Below are 22271 nucleotides of genomic sequence, written 5' to 3'. Positions count from 1 at the left end.
AACTATGACACGAAATCATTTAATACAGAAATGCTCCACTCTGTTTTTTTTCTTTTAAGATATCTCAGGCTGCCTCTTGTTTATAAAGAAAAGCAAAGCAGAGTAGCCCATAAATTTCATTTTGGATTACCGTGACTCACCATGGTTAATGGTAACAAAATAAATGTTTTTGTAACCAAAGTGAGCAGGTATGACTCATGCACACGGAGGATACATGTTGAACAGTAAGAATCATCTTGACGTTAACAGTTTTTCAGATTCAAAAGCACTTTAAGGATCTGCCAGGAAAAGCTACATCTATATATATTAAAAAATCCCATTAAATCGGTTTACTGGTAAAGACAAGGCATTGTAGGAGATAACAGCTGAAATTGAGGCTTTTAAACCTCAGTGCACTTCCAGGTCACATTTAATGGAAACATGAAAACAGAAGCTGGTAAGAATGGAGAGGGCTGTAAACCAAGCAGCAAATACTGCAGTTTTGCCTACAGTACTTCTACAGCGGGAGAAAAAACACAGAAGTAAGTTGTTCCTTCCTCTCCTCCACCAAGAACTTTATCGTGACAAGTCAGAACTTGTCAAAATAATTTAAGAATTAAGAATTAAACAGACTCCAAATCAGAATTAATGTGGAATGATGGTAGTCAAGTATGCACAAAAGTAAAAAAAAATCTCCTCTCAAGAGAAATCAGCAAACAGACTGAAATAGCTTCCTCTGAAGGCTCTTGAAAATGGGACCACGGAACAATTAAGGAAGGAGCTGCCATTATGCTGTGGTCATTAACAAAGTCACTAATTACAGCAGTTGGGCCTTTAAAAGGAAAAAGAAATTAAATAGTAAATATAAAAAGGTTCATAAAAACAGTTTTCTTTACTAAAATTGACAACATGGTAAAGTTAGGGAACTCCCTGACAGTCAAGATTCCAATTTCTTGAATACTTGGCAATTTTTTTTTTATTTCCAGGAGGAAACAAATAATAAGGAAGAGTTTATAAAGTCAGCAAGTCCCTGCTGTGTGATATAAGATGACAGGAGACCTAATTCAGCAACTTCCAGAGGTCCTCTCAAACCCAGTTTTCTATGACTTTGGCAACTCTGATCCATGACATCTGAAACTCAATATATAAAATGTGATGTTAAATATTATTTTGACAAAGTTTATTACATTCAGAGAGCTACATTTTGTAAGGCAACAGTATGTCTATTAGAGTATATTTAGTCTAAAGATCCTACACTGCTTCCCCCTATCCTGAGACTAATTTTCTCCACTCTCTTCAGCTTCCCATTTTCCTCAAATTATGGTGTTTCTTCAAATTCGTAATTTTCTCCCTCTTCAAAACAGAAGGGAACTCATTTCTCATGAGAGCTTATTATCACAGAGATCGCCTCTAAAGCAGTACCTTGGTACCCACTTGTGCTCTATAAATGCTAAGAAAAATTACAGAACGTTATCTCATAACGGGAGAAAATTCTCTTTCAGGGAAGGAATGCTTTAAAATGCATAAATGGAGATAAAAGTAGACTGAATCAGAAAATGGACACAAGAGATTTGCCTAGAAAACAGCTAATATTCTGACAAGAGGATGCACTGGAATTAAAATGTACTCCAAAGAGCTGAATTAATATTTCAATTAAAAAAAAAAAAAGTAAAATAAAAGCCAAAGTAATTTAGTTTGAATCCTGCATTTACAGAGTGCCATGACAGTGAGACAGCTGCCATGGCACAAACATCCTCATTAGCCAGGTGTTTAACTGTAAGAAAAAAAAGGAATAGGTTTGGTTTCTATATGTGAATTTTCTGCCCCAAAGTTGAAAATAAAGGCTCTGGGGCCACAACATAGTTGTGATATTAATAATGTCTACTTTAATGCTTATTATCTAATACAGTCTCTGCAGAGATGCATTTGGGAAGATAATTTTGTGTTTGAAGCAGATTAAAATGTACTTAATTATCCCAGATTTGTTTTCCAACTCTAGCAACTGTCCCTGTCCCTCCAACCTAGAGCTTGATAGGATGCTGATAACAGCCTGAATTAATAAGTAGGTGACAGCTGACACCATTAATTAACATATTACAACTGCAGTTGAACTAGAATGATGAACCATATTTAACTGCTTTCTTACTAGGAGCCAGCAGGTACAATAAAGTTCCCTATTTAAAATTCTGCAATTTCATCACAGACCACAGAGCTATTTTAATCAAACCTCAATGGTTTTAATACACCTTTTGTATTAATCCTTTAGATTTGTTACCCATTAGGGTTGTCTTGGTTTTCTTCTGAACTCTTCCTATTGCATTCCAACCTCCCAATTTACATGTACAGAGAGAAGCTGAGGTCAGCAGCCAGGTCTACTGGCTTTTCAGTGAGAAAACTAATAAATTGGGCACCTTTGATAATAAGCTTACTGATACAGAGAAAGCTAACACATCCTACACAAGATCACTCACACAGGCACAATCTTCTTTGCCTTGTGCTATTTATATTAATTGAAAAAAGGCTGGTAAAATTACCTCCTTCTTTCTGGAACAGACATTCTAGAATGGAGCAGACTCACCACAGAACAGAAAATCTGACTATGAATCAAAACAAAGCCAAGCAAAAAATATGGGGGAAATAGGAACTCTCAAAGATGGATTTAAAAAGTGCAATAAAAATTCCAAGCCTGAACTAAGATACACACAATTATGAAGACAAAGCCCCAGGTGTGGTATTATCCCCCACACAAGTGTCACAGAGACAGAAAAAAAGTAGACAGATTTTTCCCTTCTTCTGACCCTCAGCTCACTAATCTGGAAAATCTTTCTATGAAACGTAAAGTATTTTAATGAAAACATTAATTTGTCCCATTTAATTTGGTCTAAATCCTTCAACAGGAAAGCAAACCCCATCTTTTCATTTCCAGTTTTATTTTCAGATACCCATCTCAGTTTCCCATCCTGATTCACTTTAAGAGTCCCATGAAGGAAGAGTAACAGCAAAAAGTTAGAACCAGAGTCCACTGCCACCACTCATTCAAGTATTCAACTTCTTGTCACAGGCAGCAATATTATCATCAATTACAAAGCATGCGTATCAGGAACAACGCTGAAAGAGCCAAGTCCCTTAATTATTTTAAGCTTAACTTTTCCATGGAATAGAATTTCTCTTTTACAGTTGAAACACACAACAAAACCAAATCACAGGATAGAAGTCTATAACTAACTCTTTGGAGTAGTGATAATTTATAATCACAGATTTTTAAAACTTATTTCGAACTATATTTCTTTAGCTTACTGTACTTTGTATAAATTGGAAAATGAAAGACAAAAACCAAATTCCGCTATGTAGTTATAGATGTCAGGTAATGCTGTTTGCTCCATGCAACAGACTTTAACTATCAAAAATATTCTTAGAGGCTGCCAGAAAGTGATGCAAGAAAAAGTTACCACAATCTGTTCTACACTTTGCTACTTCCTCCATGAGCTACTTTTTATCTTGATTGTTTGCACGTAGTTTCCTTTCCAGCCCTGTTCTGCACATGCTCCTTTGTGCAGTCAATTAATAATTACAGTGCTATGGAGAGACCTCCTAGAGCTTAATACCCCAGAGCAGCTCAGTACCTGGATCTAAGTTTCCATAGAACAGAGGAGAGCAAACAGAGGCAGAACAAAATAAGAAAAAGAAGTCCTTGCATTTAACTACTTAGTTGCTCTCTGTGTGTACTTCATATATATGTATGTGTGGACAACGTCATCCTAAGTGAAAGACATAAGAACATGGAAAAAGATACCTCAACATCCTTGGCAGCCATCCCACAAATGGTCCTGAAAGAAGTCAGCAGAAATAAACAATGACATACTCCAAGAGTTATGAGGCCTAGGGGGAAAAATCTTGAAAATTTCCAGAGAAAACAAGGATGCAGAAAAAAGGAATTTCTAGGAGAAAACTGAAATTAAAGTTTCACACAGTATTTTCTCTCAGAGTGAACGCTGAAATAGTTTCTGGCATTTAGTAGTGTTTTATTCACACTGTCCCTCAGAAGGCCTTCTGTAGTTAATCTGTACTTCAAAGGAGGCACAGATGAATCCGAGCTGGAGGAGACACCATCCAGTTCAACCCTTTTCCCCAAGACAGACTCAACTACATTATCTCATTCCTGACATACTGTTCTTAATGACTGCTGGTGGAGAAACCCAGCCATTTCTCAAAGCCAGCTATTCCAGTGTTTCACAATCTTTACACTTGTAGGTTCTCCCTCTGATCTAACCTGAAGTTTTCCCTACTCCAGAAAGCCCCTCATTTCTTGTACCACCCATCATGACACTGAGCACACATGATGCCCTTTCTCTGCACAGCTCTTAAAATACCGGAGACCTACCACGTCCCTTCCCATTTTCCTCTTCTTTAGACTAAACAACTCTGATCCTTCCCCCCGAGTTATCTCTCTGAGATATTGGATCACTATTCTCTGGACACTGTCCAATGACGCACACGTTGCTCTTAGAGAATGAGCCTCTTAGAGAATGACCCTAGTTTGGGCAAAAGTGCTCCAGCCGTGGAGAAGAAGGGCTCTTCACAGACCTACCAGGCCCCACATTCTCACGAACTCATGTCATGTTCACCCTTTTTGTTACAGCATGACATTTTTGACCTCATACCCAGTGCATGATGCACTATAATTCCAGCTACTTTTCTAAAGGAATACTTTCTGAGGAGTTGATCACCATCCTCAGCCTGTTAAAGTTCTTCCTGCTTCAGGAATTCAGCAGAGTATCTACTATTTACCACTGCTGGCTTTAATTCTGCTTTTTTTTCAGATTATGTCTCTAATTTGTCAAGATGATTTTCAGTATCACCACAGTCCCTTAATGCTGGCAAGCCCTCCTATCTTACCAGCACATTTAATCAGAACATTTTATTTCATCATCCTGGTTCTTAATGGAAACACCGATCAGAATTAAACTCTGGACCGATGACTGCCAAGTCTCTTTACTCCAGAGCAGATAAAGTATCAGGTCACCTCTTAGTACTTAAGGCTGATATTCCACAGCCCTCATATTTTGTTAACTACAGAACAGGGAATATAGCTAATGGAGTGTTACATATGCTTCCCAGTATCCCATCAAGGCTCCAAGACCCTTCACTGCAGCTCAGAGCACAGCAGGTAACTTCCCAGTCACGCACCACTGTACTGGCTCCTTCCCAGATCAACACACTGCTGGAACTGCAGGCTGGGCCATGAGGCATCCAGCAGGCAGGGAAAGAGGAGGCTTACCAAGAACTCGGACCCTTCAGAGTAAAGGATTTCTGTTTGCTTCAAGTCAGCTACACTGCTTTCAATTCAAAGTACTTAGCCCGTTTCTGTTTGCCAAAGTAAGTCCTAGTTTGCTCAAACATTGTCATTTTTAATGCTGAACTAGGTATCACTACACAGGGATGCCTAGAGCCATATGCCTAACACATATAGCTATATATATATGTTTATAAAGGTGTGATATTTCTGAATTAGATAACAGATACAAGTACTTATATTACAACAACGCTCAGATTATGCTTACTGATCATACAATCTATTTCTGTTTTCTTTGGATGAGCAAATTCTAAATATTCCATTTTATCCCAGGGGAAAAAAGGATTTACTTCCCCAGACTTTCAGCATTTCCCAACATCTTCCATCTCTGCATTCCATCCACAGTGCAACGCTCATTCCTGAGATTAGTGTAGGGCTTCCATGACTCAGAAAAGGAGTTCAGATTCCCAGTGATTTGTAACCCCAGCTGTGCATCAGACTCTACAAAGAGATATCCCTACTCCAGAATAGATGCGGAACCTTCCTGTGGCCCAGATGGATTCCAGTGCACATCATGGTCTCCAGGCTACAAGTCTGATAGCAGAAAACCGGGAGCCTAGAGGAGGGAGCAGGTATCTAAATAACGCCAAAAGAATTTACAGCATATTATGTCTAGATTCCTTCTTATCAGTCAGCACTAATTATCATATTCCTTTGCTAAATTAAGTGTTGCTCCAGCAAATACCACTACATTGCATAATACCCACTACATAGAACTGGGGCAGCTACCCCAACAGATGTTCATCTAAGCTTATAGGCTTTCAGCCAGGTATCCTATTCTGCTCAAATTATTTTGTTTTTGAGGCATGCCTGTTACTTTCAAGAAGAAAACAACCACAAAAAATACTGTATCGCATGAAACAATTAATCTGGAGACAATTTATGTCACTCAAACCCAAGCCCAGCGATGACCAAAGGTTTAGTCCAGCTGTAGGACACCGGAAAGGCCGGGCAGTGTCCCACTGTTGCCCAAGGCAGAGTACACCCTGTCACCCAGCTCCCTGCTGCCATCCCAGCTGTGCAGCTGCTTCCCAGAGCTGCTCCCTCACCTCCCTGCATGGCCCCAGCACATCATACTGGCCCTCAGCCCACTGGCTCACGCCTTTCTTCTCCGTTCCTGAGGCTCAGCTCAGCTGCAACCCCCCCCCACACACACACCCAGAAATAAAGCCCAAAATAAAAAGCTATGGAAGCCAGCCCTACTAGTGGCCTAAAAGCAATAGTTTTGGATGGAGTGAATGGGGAAAGTGACAATACTGTGGGAAAGCAAGGAATGAAAGTAGCCAAAGCCTCACACACAGGGTGTGAGAGAGCAGACGGAATCTGAAGTGGTCAGGATGAGAAGCTCACCAGCTGCCACAGTGTGCTACAGCACAGGGGAAAAAAACTAATTCTGTCTCTTCCTCCTAACACATCACCTCCAGCCTCCTTCCCTGTGCTAGTTTGCACAAAGGACAGCCACCAAAATAAGGGCCTCTTTACTAACGCAGGCCATGGAGGGGCTGCCTGGAGACTTGTGAAGAATTTGGGCTGTTCAAAGTCTTCTCTGAAATTTAACTTCCACTTAGCAACCTGAGTCAGTGCTCCCTCATGCCTCTGATTTACACAAGTGCCTCTGGACTTGACTGATCCAACAGGTAACGTTTGGAACATGTTCTAGCTCAAGGTGTCCATGCCCATGGCAGGGGGCTGCACTAGGTGACCCTTTAAAGGTCCCTCCCACCCTAAACTGTTCTTGGGTACTATGTTAAGCATTGGATGTGTACTGGGAGGCATGGAGCATCCAGGTGATCCTTCAGCACGTGAGCAGGCTGTTAGCCTGGAACTAACACGTTTAAGAACTCTAGAAATAACAGCACTTGTCCTGGATTAGGTGTCCAAATCCTGGCATTTTAATTGAGACGCCTCTTCTAAGAAGGCATTAAAAGCAGTTATCAAAGTATTTATCTTTAGCCAGGATGGAAACTGTATTCTCTGAACCTGCCTTGTGAATACTCTACCCAGTCTATTAACCCCTTACCAATCCTTCCCTGATTTCTCAGCCACGCAAAATAGTTCTCTCTCTACAGCTCCGTTTTCCCTAATGTACAACAACATTTAAAAAAATGCTCTAAGGGCTTCAGACCAGTAGACTAAGAAAATAAAGATGAAGTATAAGCAAATTTCTTTTTTCCTATAAAAGGTTCCAAAACCAAAGCAGGCAGATTTGCAGAACCATTTCCGCCTGGCAAGCTGATGAAAAGAGCAGGGTTCCTCAGAACATGCTTACCTTTTATTTTATTTAAAGAAGGATCAAAATAGTTAAACTGAGTTACAGTTATTCTTAACTTGCATTTTTTTTCATGTTTAGACAATCTCTGCAGCCTCCAAGAGCCAGAGCAGCACCCTGGTTCCACGGGAACCCGGTCATCCCATTCCTGCAGCTGCTGCGTGAGTCATTCCTGTGCAGCATGACATTCCCTTTGTAAAGCACTGCTTCCCAAACCATCATCCTCAGAAAGCTGACTGGCTACATGCTGCTGGCAGAGCTCCTGGCCTCCAACTGCTGCCTGCCTTTAAAGACAACCAAGATGCACTGAACACTATCCTGGCACACGTTTCCCTTGAAAGCTGCTGCTTTAGTTGCCACAGGGCAACTCTGTTCTCGTGAATGAGTGAGGAGGTGTCTCGAAATAGCTTCTGAGACATAGTCTGCACAAAGAAAAAAAATAAAACCAAAACAAAAACCTGTGTGGAATTCTTGCTCTAGATAACATGTCAGCTCTCCATGCAAATCTCCCTGGTCCAGCAAGTCTGGGAACTAGACTGAGACTGGGAATTATCTCCAGCTCCACCATATGGAGATGCAACACACCAGGCCAGTTGCTTGTGTTATTTAACATGTGTTTCTTTTACCAGCAGTATTAACATGGCCTTGTTCCTGTTTATACTTCAGGAAAGGAGAAAATAAACTTTTTTCCTCTCATTTTGTTTTGCTCTTTTAAGAGTTCCCTGTTCCTGTCAAAGGGAGTTAAGCTAAACAGAAACAAGGCAGTTTTGTTCCAGAGTAAATGTGTCCACACTTGGAGCTATTTGGAAATTGTTCCTATAGTTCAAATGCATAAACTTCCCCCCTTAATCCTCATTAACCTTCTGATGTAAGAAGGCCCTGAGGTTGGGTAATTATTTTGTTAACAGACCACAATATAACACAACTTTAAGGCAAAGCACATGACACCCACCCAGTGCTTTCACCAGTTAGGTGAGACACCTATTTTAGTGCCTTATGAGTAAAGTTTCTAATTGTCTGCAAAGTGACAAGAGCGATGCCACAGCTATGAGGGTGCTGAGAGAGCCTGAGTTCCCTGTGCTCATCCACATGTGACACACTGGGAAACCACCTCATAAATTGAGGATAACCCTTGGAGAGAACTCACATCAAGACGACGTCAGTGAGACCTGTGACCCTGTGCAATGAACACAGAGGAGAAAAACGTAAGGCTGGCATTTCCCTGAGACAACTCCTCCTCTGAGTCCCTTGGAAAGCACGCAGCAAAGAGGAGCTTTGCTACTGGCTCCCCAGCAGTAGCAATGTTACTTGACAACCAGCACGTCTGTTAGCGATGCTGTAACCACGAATGTGCTCCAGCACTCCACGGGGCAGCTTGCAGTGCTGAACCCTCCTGCCTCGCTGGGTGACAGCTTTATTTTGCTATTTCAAACCTATCACAAGTCCATTCCATTAAAGGGTTTTAAGGGAACCAGAGAAGCACCTTCTGCCCATAGGATAACCCAGAAGTGAACCGGCCAGGTTACGCCGTGCTCTTTCCAACAGGGACAGCGTTTAGGCTGGAGAGCTGAATGATGAAGTAGTAGCAAACTTACTTTCCAGTGATCAGTTGGCTTCTGGATGGCGTACACATGGGCTGGACATAGTAGTTCTCCAGCTTGACCCCTTCGGCAGCCAGCTTGTCCAGCGTGGGCGTCCGGATCTCGGATCCGTGGTACCCCACGTCCCTGAAGCCCTGATCGTCGGCCAGGATGAAGATGATGTGCGGCTGCGAGCGGGGAGCGCCGGCCGCGGGCTCCTCTCCCAGCAGGTTCCCCGGCGCCTCCCCGGCACCTCCCCGGCGGCTGCCCCAGGCCAGGTAGCCGCAGGTGAGGAGGCTGAGCAGGGACAGCCCGGCCAGCACCGCCGCCACCATCCTCCCTGGGCTGGGGCGGCGCGGCCAGCGGCGCCCACCGCGGGCCATCCACCACGGCGGGAGGGCAGAAAAACAGTAATGAAAAGGAAATAAACCAAAAAAAACCCAACAAAGCCAGGCGGCCTCGGGGCGGGCAGCGCCTGTCAGGGCTCCCGCCGGGCGGGGGACATCGCAGTCACCCAAACTTCGGCAACTTCAGCCGCTGGAGCCGGTGCCGGAGCCGGGAGGGTGGGCAGGGCCCCGCCGGGGGTCACAGCACCCTCGGCCCGCCCCCGGCCCCGCGCCGGGGCGCCGCTGCCAGCCCATCCCGGGGCCGCTGCCCATGGCGGGGCAAGCCGGGGCGCCCCGGGACGGGACGGGCCGGGACGGGCCGGGACGGGCCGCCCCCCGCCCGCCCCCGCCGGCGCTGCCGGGCCGCGCCGCTCCCTCCCCGCTCCCTCCGCCCACCCTCGCCACCGCCCCCGGTGGCTCCCGGCGCTCGGACCCGCCGGAGGACAGGGGCACCGCGGCCCCGGCAGCGCCCGCAGCCCCGCTCCTCCCTGCCCGGCCCCTCTGCAACCCCGGCTCCTGCCCGCCCCGTCCGCAACTCTTTTCTTCCTTTCCCTCTCCTCCCCTCTGCCCGCACCTCCTCCCCTCCCTCGCCCGCCCCCCGCATCCCAGAGGAGAACCCCCCACCCCGTTCGGCCGCCAGCCCCAGCCTCCCCACCAGAGCAAGGTGGTCTTACATGTCCCCCCCACCCCCCCGTTCCGCCCCCTCGAAATATTGATTGTTTTAAGTGTTTCTGACTTGGCCACAAACATCTGGAAGGTATGAACGTACCGGATTTGTTTCCAGCCACAAAACAGCCCCAAATCCCAAACCCTCCAATTCTGGCGAGGCTGTGGCAAACGCCAGGAATGCGCCTTTGCAGAATACAATCATTTTTAAGAATTTGGGTTGAAGTACGAATGTGCTGCAGTTGCAAAATACAACTTCACCCCATCCTGGAAGATACTGAGTCAAGCAGAAATTGATATTCACACACGATTAAGCTGAACTGAAGTGAATCTGCAGGTCTGACCTGTCTAACGTGAGTCAGCATGAACAACTTTTAGTCAAACTAAGTTTTATAAAGCATTAACTCTTAAACAGACACTTGGACCAAGCCCTCTAGTTCCTCCATCTCTGTGCTAAGCTCCAGCTGGTCCCTGCCAAGGGGCTTCCTGCATCCCTCTGGGATCCCTCCCAGATTAAAAATAAAGTAGTGCTCTCTTGAGGGAACTTCAATTTGGGTCAAATCTAACTGATTCGGTTCACATCAGGTTGTACAAAAATGTCCCCACTCTAAAATTTCCATTGAAAAAGAGCTATTCAGAAATAACTAAGCATTGTGCTGAAGTTTTTGATGCTACAGCAGGAAAACGTGGAAGTAAAAGTGGATTTAGGGCTTTTAGCATGCTACATAAGGGCTTGTCCACACTGAAAAGTGATACAATAAAATTACAACTGCACTGTAAAACCTGCAGAGTTTAACTTCTGAGGTAGAACACCTTCTGAAATAACAGCATGTTAACACGAGCTCTTAAAAACAAAAAACAAACCAAAATCTTAAACTTCAAGAAACCCTGACATTTTCATCTACTGTCCCTGGCCATGGCAGGTGGGCTGGAATTAGAGGTTCCTTCCAATCCAAACTGCTCTATGATTCCTTGAAATTACATTCACGTTAGAAGAACTTTCTGTAACTTTCTATTCTAATTTTCACTCCTGCCTTTTCCCCACATTCACAAGACCAAAACAATGTATGTAGACACTTAAATCCATAAATGGTCAAGGGCAAATCGGATTAGTGATGCCATTTTGCCTTTAACACAAACAAAATATGATCCCCTTTTAACATAGGCTGTAGTAGCACCATGGACCCAGGCAAACACCAGAGTATCATGATAAGTATCTAATCAAATGCATACTTTTTTTTTTCCCTAGTAGTAAAGCAGGGAAAAAAATGTAACAGTAAGAAGATGCCACAGAGCACAGCTCTTAGAGGCCAGGAGGAGAACAGAGCCTGTGACTTTCCAGTGCTCTGTTAACCATACCAAACCCTGGTAGTCCCCACCCAGCTGCAAATGAAAATATCCGAGGGCAATCTCTGCCAGACATCTATAAACTTGACCTTCTCTCTTTATGGGCCTGACAAAGCTTCCCTTTTTTTTTTCTCCACTTTTGCAAAAACAAAAGCAGGCTTATGTCAGCAAAATACTCAGCTGACCTTCAAGCAAAGAGGCCTTAGAAGATAGAGTGCTATTAATACTCCACTTAAGAAAATATTTGTAGATGCTCAGAAATTGTAGCCAAGGTTTATGCAGCCCATCCAGGATGCTCAGTGAAAGGAACAGAAGAGCTGTGAAAGCTGGAGGAAGTATTTTTTCCCTGAGGGAAAAAAAAAATCCTGAACATGCATAGGTATTTAAACTTGAGTGCAGTGAATATATTAATTCAAGTGTACACTAGTTAAAATTGAATTTAGCACACCATTAGGAAGGGATATATTTTTAGTCCTTGCTATGCAGTCTCTGTGTGTATTGAGCCCATAAAATTAAATGTGTGCAGAGAGGATGGCTGCAGCTGGATGCTCATCTGCAGTTACCTGCAACCTGGGTAGGGGCTCTTAGAGGTGCCCTTTGCTGGTTATTTCAGGTCAGGCTGCCACTAACCTTGCTCTTCCCAAGACAGATGTGTTTGACACGCAAAGATATCCTAAAAGAACATGTTCCATTTCCTTTCTCTGCCCTGACTGCCCTTTGTGCCAGCTGCCTCGGAAAGGCGACAATCCTGTGGCGCAGGAGACTGGACAGAGCTCCAGCATGAAGACTGAACATGCAAACTCTCATTCCTACGCCAGCACTCTTCCTGAGAGAGGGTTTCAGTCCAAGTTACAGAGAAACAGGAATAATAATGGTAAGTGAGGTCTTAGGAAGACAGCTCAGAGAAAAAACCAGATTCAAGTGCTAACACTCCTATGGTAACATTATAACTGTTTTTCTAACTCTTAGGTCAGTCTTAAAAAGGTAATTCTTCCTAGTTGGAGAAAGGTAATTCTTCCTAGCTGGAGACTACATGTTTCCCTTACCTGTGACTCACAGCTGTCAGTAACAAGGAAGGATGCAATTTGGGATGTGCAATTCAGTGCTCTTCCTAGTCATGCCTGAGGCCAGGAAACCGTCTGCCTAAAGAACAGCTTTGTGAACGGCTATTTTTAGCTGAATTGCTGCAGCTAGAGGAAGAACGAAGCAGGCTCTGGCCTACACACAGAGTCAATATTCTACATATTTCCAAGAACAGTAACTGTGCATTTCCTTTCACCTCGGTTCATTTCTGCACGCCCCTGTCCTCAGTGTACCTTCCTCACAGGGGAAGAAAAAGGCAGGACACGCCTGCATTCTGCTTCCCAGGTGGATGCTGCGCTTTTGCCAGGCACTCATCACCGAAAACTGCAAACTAAAACATGAATAGAAGTTCGGTGAGTCACAGGCTTTACATCGTTTCCTTCGCCCCCTTTGGTGGACCCTGGTAATTAATTTAGAGATGTGCTGCTTGGGAATGCTCAGATTCCACCCGTGCCTTATTCCCTGCTTTATGATGACATAAACAGAGCTCTGCTCTTAGCTTATTCTATATTTAACACAGACTTTCCTCATCTCCCTGCTGGATTTCATAGGCAAAGGTTCAGATTCTGATCTCAGCTGCCTGCACTGATGTAAACGTGCAGTCACTCAACTGATGCCAATAAAGTCACTCTGGAAATCTGGGACGTGACCTTAGATATCCCTCTCGTGTCAGTCCCTATAATCACTAAAACAACACATCTTTAGAGCTGGTGGTGGCCTTCCTGGAGGAGTCTCCCATTTCCCAGTTACGTAAGGTTTATGGTCCCAAGTGAAACAGAACCAAGTCTTTAAATTCCTGTAGTCCTACTGAAATGGCTGCTTCTGGAAACAGCAACTGGTGTGCTTCTGTAGGAACAGGGGACGTTTCAGTAGCAGATGCCAGCAGAAGTCACAGACTCACAGAGTGGCTTGGTTTGAAAGGGACCATGAAGACCATCTAATTCCATCCCCCTGCCACGAGCAGGGACACCTTCCACTAGACCAGGTTGCTGAGCACAGGTCACAGTTCTCTGGCTGTCAGAGAGCAAGGGGTGAGGACACTTTTCTGGCTTTACTGAGTCTCTGAAGAGCCAAATAATCTGAAGAGGTTGCAGCACACATTTAGAGACTGCCACAGCCATCAGCATGTTAGTGCTACGAAGCTTTAGCATGTTGGCTAAATCTCTTTCTCAGCTACGATCTCCAGCACGGTTTCCTTGCCACTAACAGTACAGAAGGAACAGTCTCATCTGTTCCTAAAGTGTGGGGTTTTACACAAAGGTCTTACCTGTCTCGTTTAAAACTTGCACTCTTGTTTAAAACTGCACTCTAGTGTACTTAAAAAGGCCAGAACAAGAGAAGTGGGGCAAGGCATGAGCTTATAATGAATGCAACATAAATCTAGGAAGTTTAAACAGGATGCAAGATGTATTACCTTTTCAAAATTATTGAAGTTTTACAATGAAAGAAAAGCCTTTCTCTCTGTTCAGAAAAATTAGGAGGGATACACCACAGACTGCTGCAAGTGTTCTACCAACTGCCAGGCATTCACACAACAGGAAATTTTTATCCCACGCAACAATAAAGCTGAAAATACAGACTGGTCAAAAGGGTACAACTATAGCAAAATATAATTCTAAGTATTTCTTTTGGTCTTGTGAATATTGGATTTCAAGGTTATGGGTGCACAGCTGACAAAACGCTGTGCCTTTCCAATGCAAGCTTTAAGGGAGAGGGATGCTTTAAACTGGGAATGGTGCTTGTCCTTAGAAGGAAGAATGCTAATGAAGTGTTTGTAAGGCTCAGGATGTTTTAAATAGTTGTTAAATACTAGAAATGAGATTTAGATGATTCACTGCTACACACCAAATAAAAGCTTCATGCATACAGAACTTTACAGATTGCAATATCAGAGATTACTTTGGTAATAAATTCTAATTGTACCTTATCATGATTCAGATTAAAAAAACCCTAAAAACAACAGAAAACCCAACAAGCACAATCCCCAAACACCCAGTCTTTACCTCCACAAAAAAATCCCAACCCAAACGCACCCCAACACCTCACTCCTTCACCTTTGCCTGGGCCATTTTGTTCAGCTCATTTCTTGTTCAGAATTATTAACTGCTAGAATGTCATTGCTGCAGAAAAGTGTTAGGTAATGGATCATAAATGTCATCTATGTGGTTCAGTAATCCGAGCCACTCAGAAACCAAACAGGAGGACTAAACTCAAAAGCAGAAGTAACTAGTCAAATCAGAGAAACACCAACTTGCATTCCTCCTGCATGCACTGGAAAAAGCAATAAAGCTTGATCTGGCATATTCCTTATCTGCCTGGAGCCATAACAAATGTCTCTTGTCTGGGAAATGGGTCCCTTCCAGCACCCAGCAGGCTGGAGATTTCCTGAGTTTATTGTATCACAATCAATAATTGGGAGGGAAATGATATGTTTTTCTATCGAACCTATTCCTATTTCTCATCTCATAGCCAGTTTGGCTAATGCACTGTGAGAAATACTGCCTTTGGTTTGCTTTAAACCCACTAGTATGTTTGATTTTCACAACTGCATACTGCAAGAACTTTCATTTGCTTTCTTTACGTTGAGTTTAACAGTGAGATTTTCAAAGCAATCACAGCAGCTCTTAGTGAAGACGGTAATAATTAGATTTAGTTATAGATTTTAAAGCTGGAAGAGCCCACCATTACCATCTGTGTAGCAGCTCATGCCATAGAGACTACAGAACATCCTTGAAATAATGCTCTTATAAACATGGGGGGAAATGTTTTAGAAATTAACCCAGACTACATTTAAAAGTTATGATTATAGACCCTGATTCACTATTCCAGTTGTTAACCACAATCACTGAAACTTCCGTATTTTACTTCTAGTAAAATAGTCTGAGGCTGATACTGTCCAGTCCATGAGGCAACTATTTGCATTCCTCACCCAACTCTAAACTCTCTGCTTACACACATAACCAAACGCGCATTAAGAGATAGAATATGATAGAAGAGATTAAAAAAAACAACAACAAAGGAACCACAAGGCTTTTAAGGAGAAGTGTGCTATAAATCTCTTTTTTGATATTTAAATCAAGCAATACTTCATGCAAGTTTGGTAAACTATCTAAGCATGTGTGAACACAGTGTATTTCTAAAGAAATGCTATTTACTATGAGTATGAGAATGTATATTGTTGGGGGGGTGAAATTTCTCTCTTTATTATTCCCATTTTTATGAATGAGGTTCTATCATCCCTTAGAAAGGTCTTTGGTAGAAATGACCTCTTAATCTACAGATAAGATAAACTTCATTAAAGCTGCTGTGCAGATACAGCCTTGTGAGCCCCCTATTTGCAGCCTGCTGGAAAGAGATTCCTCGATGGACAGGAGTTACTGTCTAATAAAGCTCTTCTCTTGCATTCTGCTGCCAAGCCTATTGCTTGTGGATAATGGCTGCACGTGCCTTTTTCTGCCGCAGGCACTTTTTTCTAGGATCTAGGATGAAATCATCAATTCTTCCAAAATTAATAGAGCAGCTACACATGTAAATGACAATTAACCAATTTTACAATCTTTAAAAAACCCCATGATACACTAAAATCACTTACAGTGCTCAGCAAAACTACTGTCTACTTTGCACCATAAAGCACCAGGTAAAGGGATAACTAACCTGGCAAAAAATGTGTTGCTTAGGAACCAAGAGGTAAGGAGGAAGAAGAATGCATTTATCAAAATCTACTGCAAAAGCTGCCCAGAATGGAATTCAGTGGCACACTGAATCATAGAAATGTAAAACGTAGGCAGCAGCGTGTTCTGAACACCAGAACAACCAAAAACTGCTGATTAAGGTCAATTAGTAATTAAAAACCATAAAACCTCTCTGATTCCACAGAGGGTGATAAATCCCAGCCAAAACATTGTATAGGAGTATGTTATGCAAATCAGAGCCTCAGGGCACTGTTGCAGTGTAAGTAATAGCAAGGAGCCGAAATTCTGTAGGTAGAGCATTTCTCTCACTTCCTCTGGGAATGTGTGAGCATTCTAAAAGTCAGCAGCTCCATACGTTAGATGGGATTTCAGCTGGGCCTGGATGAGTGCCAGGATTTCTGAAAACATACCATCCCCTGCCTCCCAAACTGAACACGTAATGAATTAAGAATTTTCTGAGAACCCTTTCCAGCGTTCTGCTCTGGTAACATCACACAAATCGCTGCTTGGATTAACAGCCCCAGCACCGTCCTGGGCTTGTGGATGAAGCCCCAGCGATTCCCTCTTCCGAATTCCTGTCAGGCATGTTCAGTGGCTCGGATCAGGCTGTCTTTTCAATTAGACACAAACCCTGTGAAACATCTCCACCAGTAACCAAACACTGTGAGCAACAAGGAAACTTGAATCCTCTTTCAGAAGATTACCAAAGTAAAGCTTTGCTCGCCTGTAACAACTAAGCTGGGATTCATCCGCACTCTCTTATCCTGCCTCAGCACCCATCAGTTCTTATCCATTCTCAGAATTCCACATTCCTCCATCCCTTTTCCAAGCACAAGGCTCAGCTTCTGCGAGAGGACTTTAGACAGACAGAGCTGTGCAATAAAACCAAGCTACTCTCCCAGGTGGGTTTGTGTTTCCTTCCCCACGCTGAAATGAAAACCTCCTGTCTCCTTGCCTTCCCGTTCGGGATGAATTACCCGTGCAGGCCCTGCACTGCCAGCTCTGGACTACTGACAGTATCATTAAGCTCAACTCCACCAGGGACAAATCTCTTCAGACACTGAACAGTAATACTTTTATGCTGCCTTAGGAGTTTTGCGGCATTGCACGTTGCGTCAGGAAGCAAATCCCTCTCCCAGTGCAGGAAAAGGCACGGGCAGAGCGTTCAAAGAACGTGTTGTTAGAGGTCCCTCTGTGCTTCTAGAGAGCAAATGTTGCCTTTTCTTCTGGAAGTGCTCAAGGCAGAACAGGCTGCTCCTCTTTCTTTGCTGTTTCCTAAGAGTTCACAATAAATCTCTGAGTTGTGCCACAGGCTACAGGCATTAAATGTTGTGTGAATACCCTGTGCAAGCAGGTGTAAGGGTACTGACAGCTCCAGGTACCTTCCCAAACCCAATCCTGGAAAAACAACTTCCTGTGGAGTGTGCAACTAAAGGCACACTATTGCACAGTGCCTACAGGTAAGACGAACACGTTTTAACTAAGGGGTGGTTGAAGTAAGATCTGTTGATGTCCATGGAACATCATGGACATGTAGCTGTGGAGCTCTAACGAGCTATGGAATGCTCTTGGAATGATAGCAGCTACTGTAGCATCACAATTCTGCAGTTGCTAAAACAATTGCCTCAACTTAGAGGAAGTTCTACTACTTTCGTTTCCTCCATACCCCAGTGCTAGGCCTTATAAATGCTGTGAAATAGAAACTATCACCACATTCAGCAGTAAAAAAGAAACACAAGAGAGGAAAAAGCCCTGAGAAACTAATTTCCTCAACTGGGTGTCAGCAGTTTCTGTATCAGTCTACAAAAGCCTCGAGTTATTTGATCCTCAGGTTACATTTCTTCCCTGAAAATGGACTTTAAGCGCATGTATTTGGCAAAATCTACTCTTAAAGCTGAAGTAATTTGCAGCTGCTGGTGGGCCAATGTTGGGGCCCTCCCCCTGCCATGTGGTCCTGGCAGAGGGGCCCTGAGGGGACAGACACGAGGTTTCCCTGCCCCTGCTCAGCCTCGTTCCCCACTGGTTGGTTTGTGTTTCCCTGCGCGGGAAGGACCCTCGGGTCCCGTGATTGCCTCAGTTCCTCGGCAGAGCCCCAGCCATGCGGCTGGAGAAATAAACATCACTGAAACATCCATCAAGAATCCGTCCATATCTGTCTCTTTTCCACGGGCCTCGTTGTTCGATATGCGTGTTGCAGTATCTGCACTGTAACAGGTCAATACTTTTTTATATACATATATGATGGATAAAACAATAGTTGTATCTGTGAATTGTCGATGTTCTTTATTTCACAGCTTCTTTCACCCACGGAACTCCTGCTACCATAAACAATCAGAATTCTGGGTAATACAGTAACATACAGTAACAACATGTATGGTCTAAACTTTCACTGTTTCAATTGTCATAAAATAAAAGCCTAAATTGTATTTTGTGCAACAGAACTGTGTTAAATACAAGAATCGAGAAGGAATGTGTCACCCTTTTTTTCGACATGCAGCAATGATTATTTATAAGTAAGCTGTATCCATCTTTTGGTTTGGGTGAAGAGATATAAAATACAAGCTCTTTTCTACTGTTATAGGAAATTCCTTCTAATATTGCCTCAAAGTAAACAATTATAAATGTATTCATGAGCATTTATAAGATTGCCAAAGCTCTGTATCTTCAGATCATGGATCAGGCACCTCATTCCCATGGGATTTTTAAAAACATTTTTGTTTAATACATTTTGGATCCTCTATCTCTTCTGAATTTTGAGGTTTTAATGCATTTTCCTTTCATTTTTTAAGGGAAAAAAGCAAGAACACTCCCACATTTTTACCACAAATAATCTCAAGTCATGTTTCATTTGCCTCTCACACTCAGGTTCGAGCCCATAAGTAAATTTTCAAATGGTGATAAAATTGTTAAAGCCAGCAGCCCAGCAGCTGTATTGTATGTATTTAGCTGTATTTCACCCTTATCAGAGGCAACATCCAAATGTTAGCCAACATTAATGATAAAAAGGGACACACCTACTTTACACAGAAGCAAAATATCAGGTTTAGAATAATCATGGAAGAAGTAGAAATGCTGTGTAATTCACTAAGTGACCTCTGACTGAGCTGAAAAAGGTAAACCATAAACATGGATTAATTGAACATCATTTATAGATTTTGATTTTACTAGCAGAATGCATAGATTAAAATTTATTCCTAAAGTTATTATTTGGATGCTTGAGCTCATCTGTAAAAATCAGAGTCTGTGCAGAGGCAAACCACACAAGTTGCTTTCTGAAAATCAAAGGGGCCTGTGTTTGCTTAATGCTGAGGCTGTCACTGATTAAAGATGGGCTTGGCAACTGTGTAAATGGGGCTTGAGAAGGCAATTCCCTGCTATGGCAGAAACCTGGAGCCAAAAACCTAGGAGGTCTCTTCCAGGATGACCTTGCTTGCAACTAACTCCAGTTTCTCTCTTGTGTGATTTCAACCATCCTGATGAAGACATTAATTTCCTTTCTTTGGTTTACAGCAAATCATGTCAACCTCTGGTTACAGCAGAGCTCTCACAATTACTAGCAATACAGATCAAATCCACAGTTCTGTTCCTAGATGGCTCATTTCAAATACACCAAACAAATATCCCATAGTCCTCACTCCAAGGATACAGTAACTTGGATATGCCTGGAGACATGGAACAGGAAACTTGGTTCCTTTCCATCTTTTATGACTAATACTGTGGGTGTATTAACTCTCAAGCGGAAGGTATTGTGCTGATCAGACTTTGATCCAGAGCCTTGATCCCGGTCTACTGTTTCCAATGCACAGCATAACAGTCAGAGAAAGAGTCCCTTGGGTAAAATTTTGGGGTTAAAAAGATTTAAGTGTGCGAGGTTGGAACCAGCTCACAGAAACAAGTAATATATGGTCGGTGGAGACTCATATCACTCAACATACATTGCTCAAGGTTTGCATATGGAACTCCAATGATTCCCAAACTACAGGACTTTCTCTTCACCTATTGGTTGCCACAGACCATTGAACCACAAAATTCCAACACATCACACACAGAGAGCTGTAGGGATGGACAAGAAAATGCATTCTGAGGTAGCTGCAGGAATGTTAAAATGGACTAAACTCCCCGTGAGGTCACTTTTTAACTTGAAGTGCCAGGACCCCAAATACTGGCTGCCAAGTTCTCTTGGAGTCACTTCTATACCCTGCAAAGGGACACGAGTCACCAATCAGGCTCCCGGAACGCTGAAATTTGCCCAATACAACGAAGTGCCAATCCAAAACCACCCTGGTACAGAAAGCGGTGTGCTAGGGACAGGGAGTGCTTGGCTTTGCCTTGGAAGGAATCTTTCAAGGTTTGGTCTGGCAACAGCATAAAACTGAGATCCTCAAATGTTTTCTGGGTCGCAGCCACTTACACCTCAGGAATAGCTCTGTCCTGAAGCACAGGAAAAGCACAGAGGAGGATTATTTTTGGGGGATCTCCCTTCAACCCAATTTATCGTTGATTGGGTCTAGGACAGGATCAACTAGAAAAAAGGTTTTCCCTGTGGGATTTCACCGAGGCCATGTTATTCCACTGACTTTCATAACACTCAGGGGAGCCTCAGAGATCCAGATTACTTTGCATTTTGGAAAGCCCAGTGAGGTCATTACCAGAGATTTAAGAAAACCAATATTTTCATTTTATATTTATGATCTTTTTTTCCACTTTTTGTATTTTAAGTGTTGGTATTTAATGGTTTTTCTTTTTGCCAGCTGTTCCCCTATAAGAAGGGTGAGCTATAAAACCAGTTCCAAACTGTAGATGGTTTCGTAATCAGATGAAGTTAAGGGCAGCAGCTAGGGACAGTAGCACTCAATAAAACTTTACTAGTTAAAGTAAAACTGGCACCAGTATTTTCTCTGTTAATATGATTAGCCCGCTGGAAATTACTGCATGACACACTGTGCTTCGAGCAATCTGTCGCCTTCCTTTGTTGTTCCACTGATCACAGAGATCTCCTTAAGGACATATTTATATATTTTAGAAATTCTCCAGGGAGAAAATGTAATAGAGCACTGATGCAAATTGCTGCAATACCATGTACTGAACCGATTTTAGAATATTATGAATATTGCTGTTTCTATGGAAATTGAGCACCAGTTTATGGATACAAAATCCAAATGCACACAGGCAAAACCCAAGCACAAACAGACTCACACGCACACACACACACTTGCTGAACACTTTTGGAATCAGTCCAGGATGATTTATTTTCCAACAGTAAATTTCCTCCATGTATAACATTCACTAAACACTGTGAGCACTATGTACAACACTTTACCAGGATGAATTACACCCTGGGAAGTTTTTAATGCCAGGATAGAAGAACATCAGCCAAAAGGTAAAACTGGGGGCGGAATGGGGGGGGTTCCTGCTTTTAAGCCAACCAATATCAACATCAGTGTCAATTGATACTCCTCTTTGTAAAGAGAGGCAATATAAAACAAGCGTGCATATTCATTAGGGCTTCTCAGCAACATATAAGCAATTTTAAGTGAAAAATTCGGAAATTCACTTAAGCAAGGTCTAAGAAAAGAACTGGAGTTTCCTAACTTTAGAAGTAGAAAAAAAGCTCCACAGGAGGATTTGAGAACAGGCAAGTGTGAAGCTGGCTCCTTACTGAACTTGAGCAATTTGATTTCTGGTTTTGCATTTCCCAAGCAGCTGCCGTGTTTTAGGTCCATAGCTCACATCATGCAGTTTATGACTGGGACATATCACACATCTATTTCCTAGGATGACTAATTATTTGGAAATTACTGTGGTGAGTAATGCCAGCAGAATTTGCTTTATTGCCTCAGCATAGCTGAGCTGGAAAATGCCCTATGGATATATCTAACTCCATGAAGACAAACAACTTTATAGCCATCATTAACA

General features: G+C 42.9%; 1 protein-coding gene across 2 annotated transcripts in view; it reads right to left on the bottom strand.

Moving 5' to 3' along the window:
* Nucleotides 1-22271, bottom strand: part of ARSJ (arylsulfatase family member J) — a 50710-nt gene that overhangs the window by 24656 nt on the left and 3783 nt on the right. Inside the window, exon 1 of one of the 2 annotated variants that reach the window (XM_048304371.1) lies at nt 9197-9769. The exons of the other annotated variant lie outside the window; for it this stretch is intronic. Within the exon in view, the coding sequence (XP_048160328.1) occupies nt 9197-9564 (368 nt within the window). The 5' untranslated portion in view covers nt 9565-9769. Of the gene's footprint in view, nt 1-9196; nt 9770-22271 lie in introns of those variants that run through there. 2 annotated transcript variants of the gene reach the window in all.

This window comes from Corvus hawaiiensis, chromosome 5, assembly GCF_020740725.1.
Source record: "Corvus hawaiiensis isolate bCorHaw1 chromosome 5, bCorHaw1.pri.cur, whole genome shotgun sequence".
NCBI lineage: Eukaryota > Metazoa > Chordata > Aves > Passeriformes > Corvidae > Corvus > Corvus hawaiiensis.
Note: the sequence above shows the minus strand (reverse complement) of the source record. Positions and strands in the feature narration are given on the sequence as shown.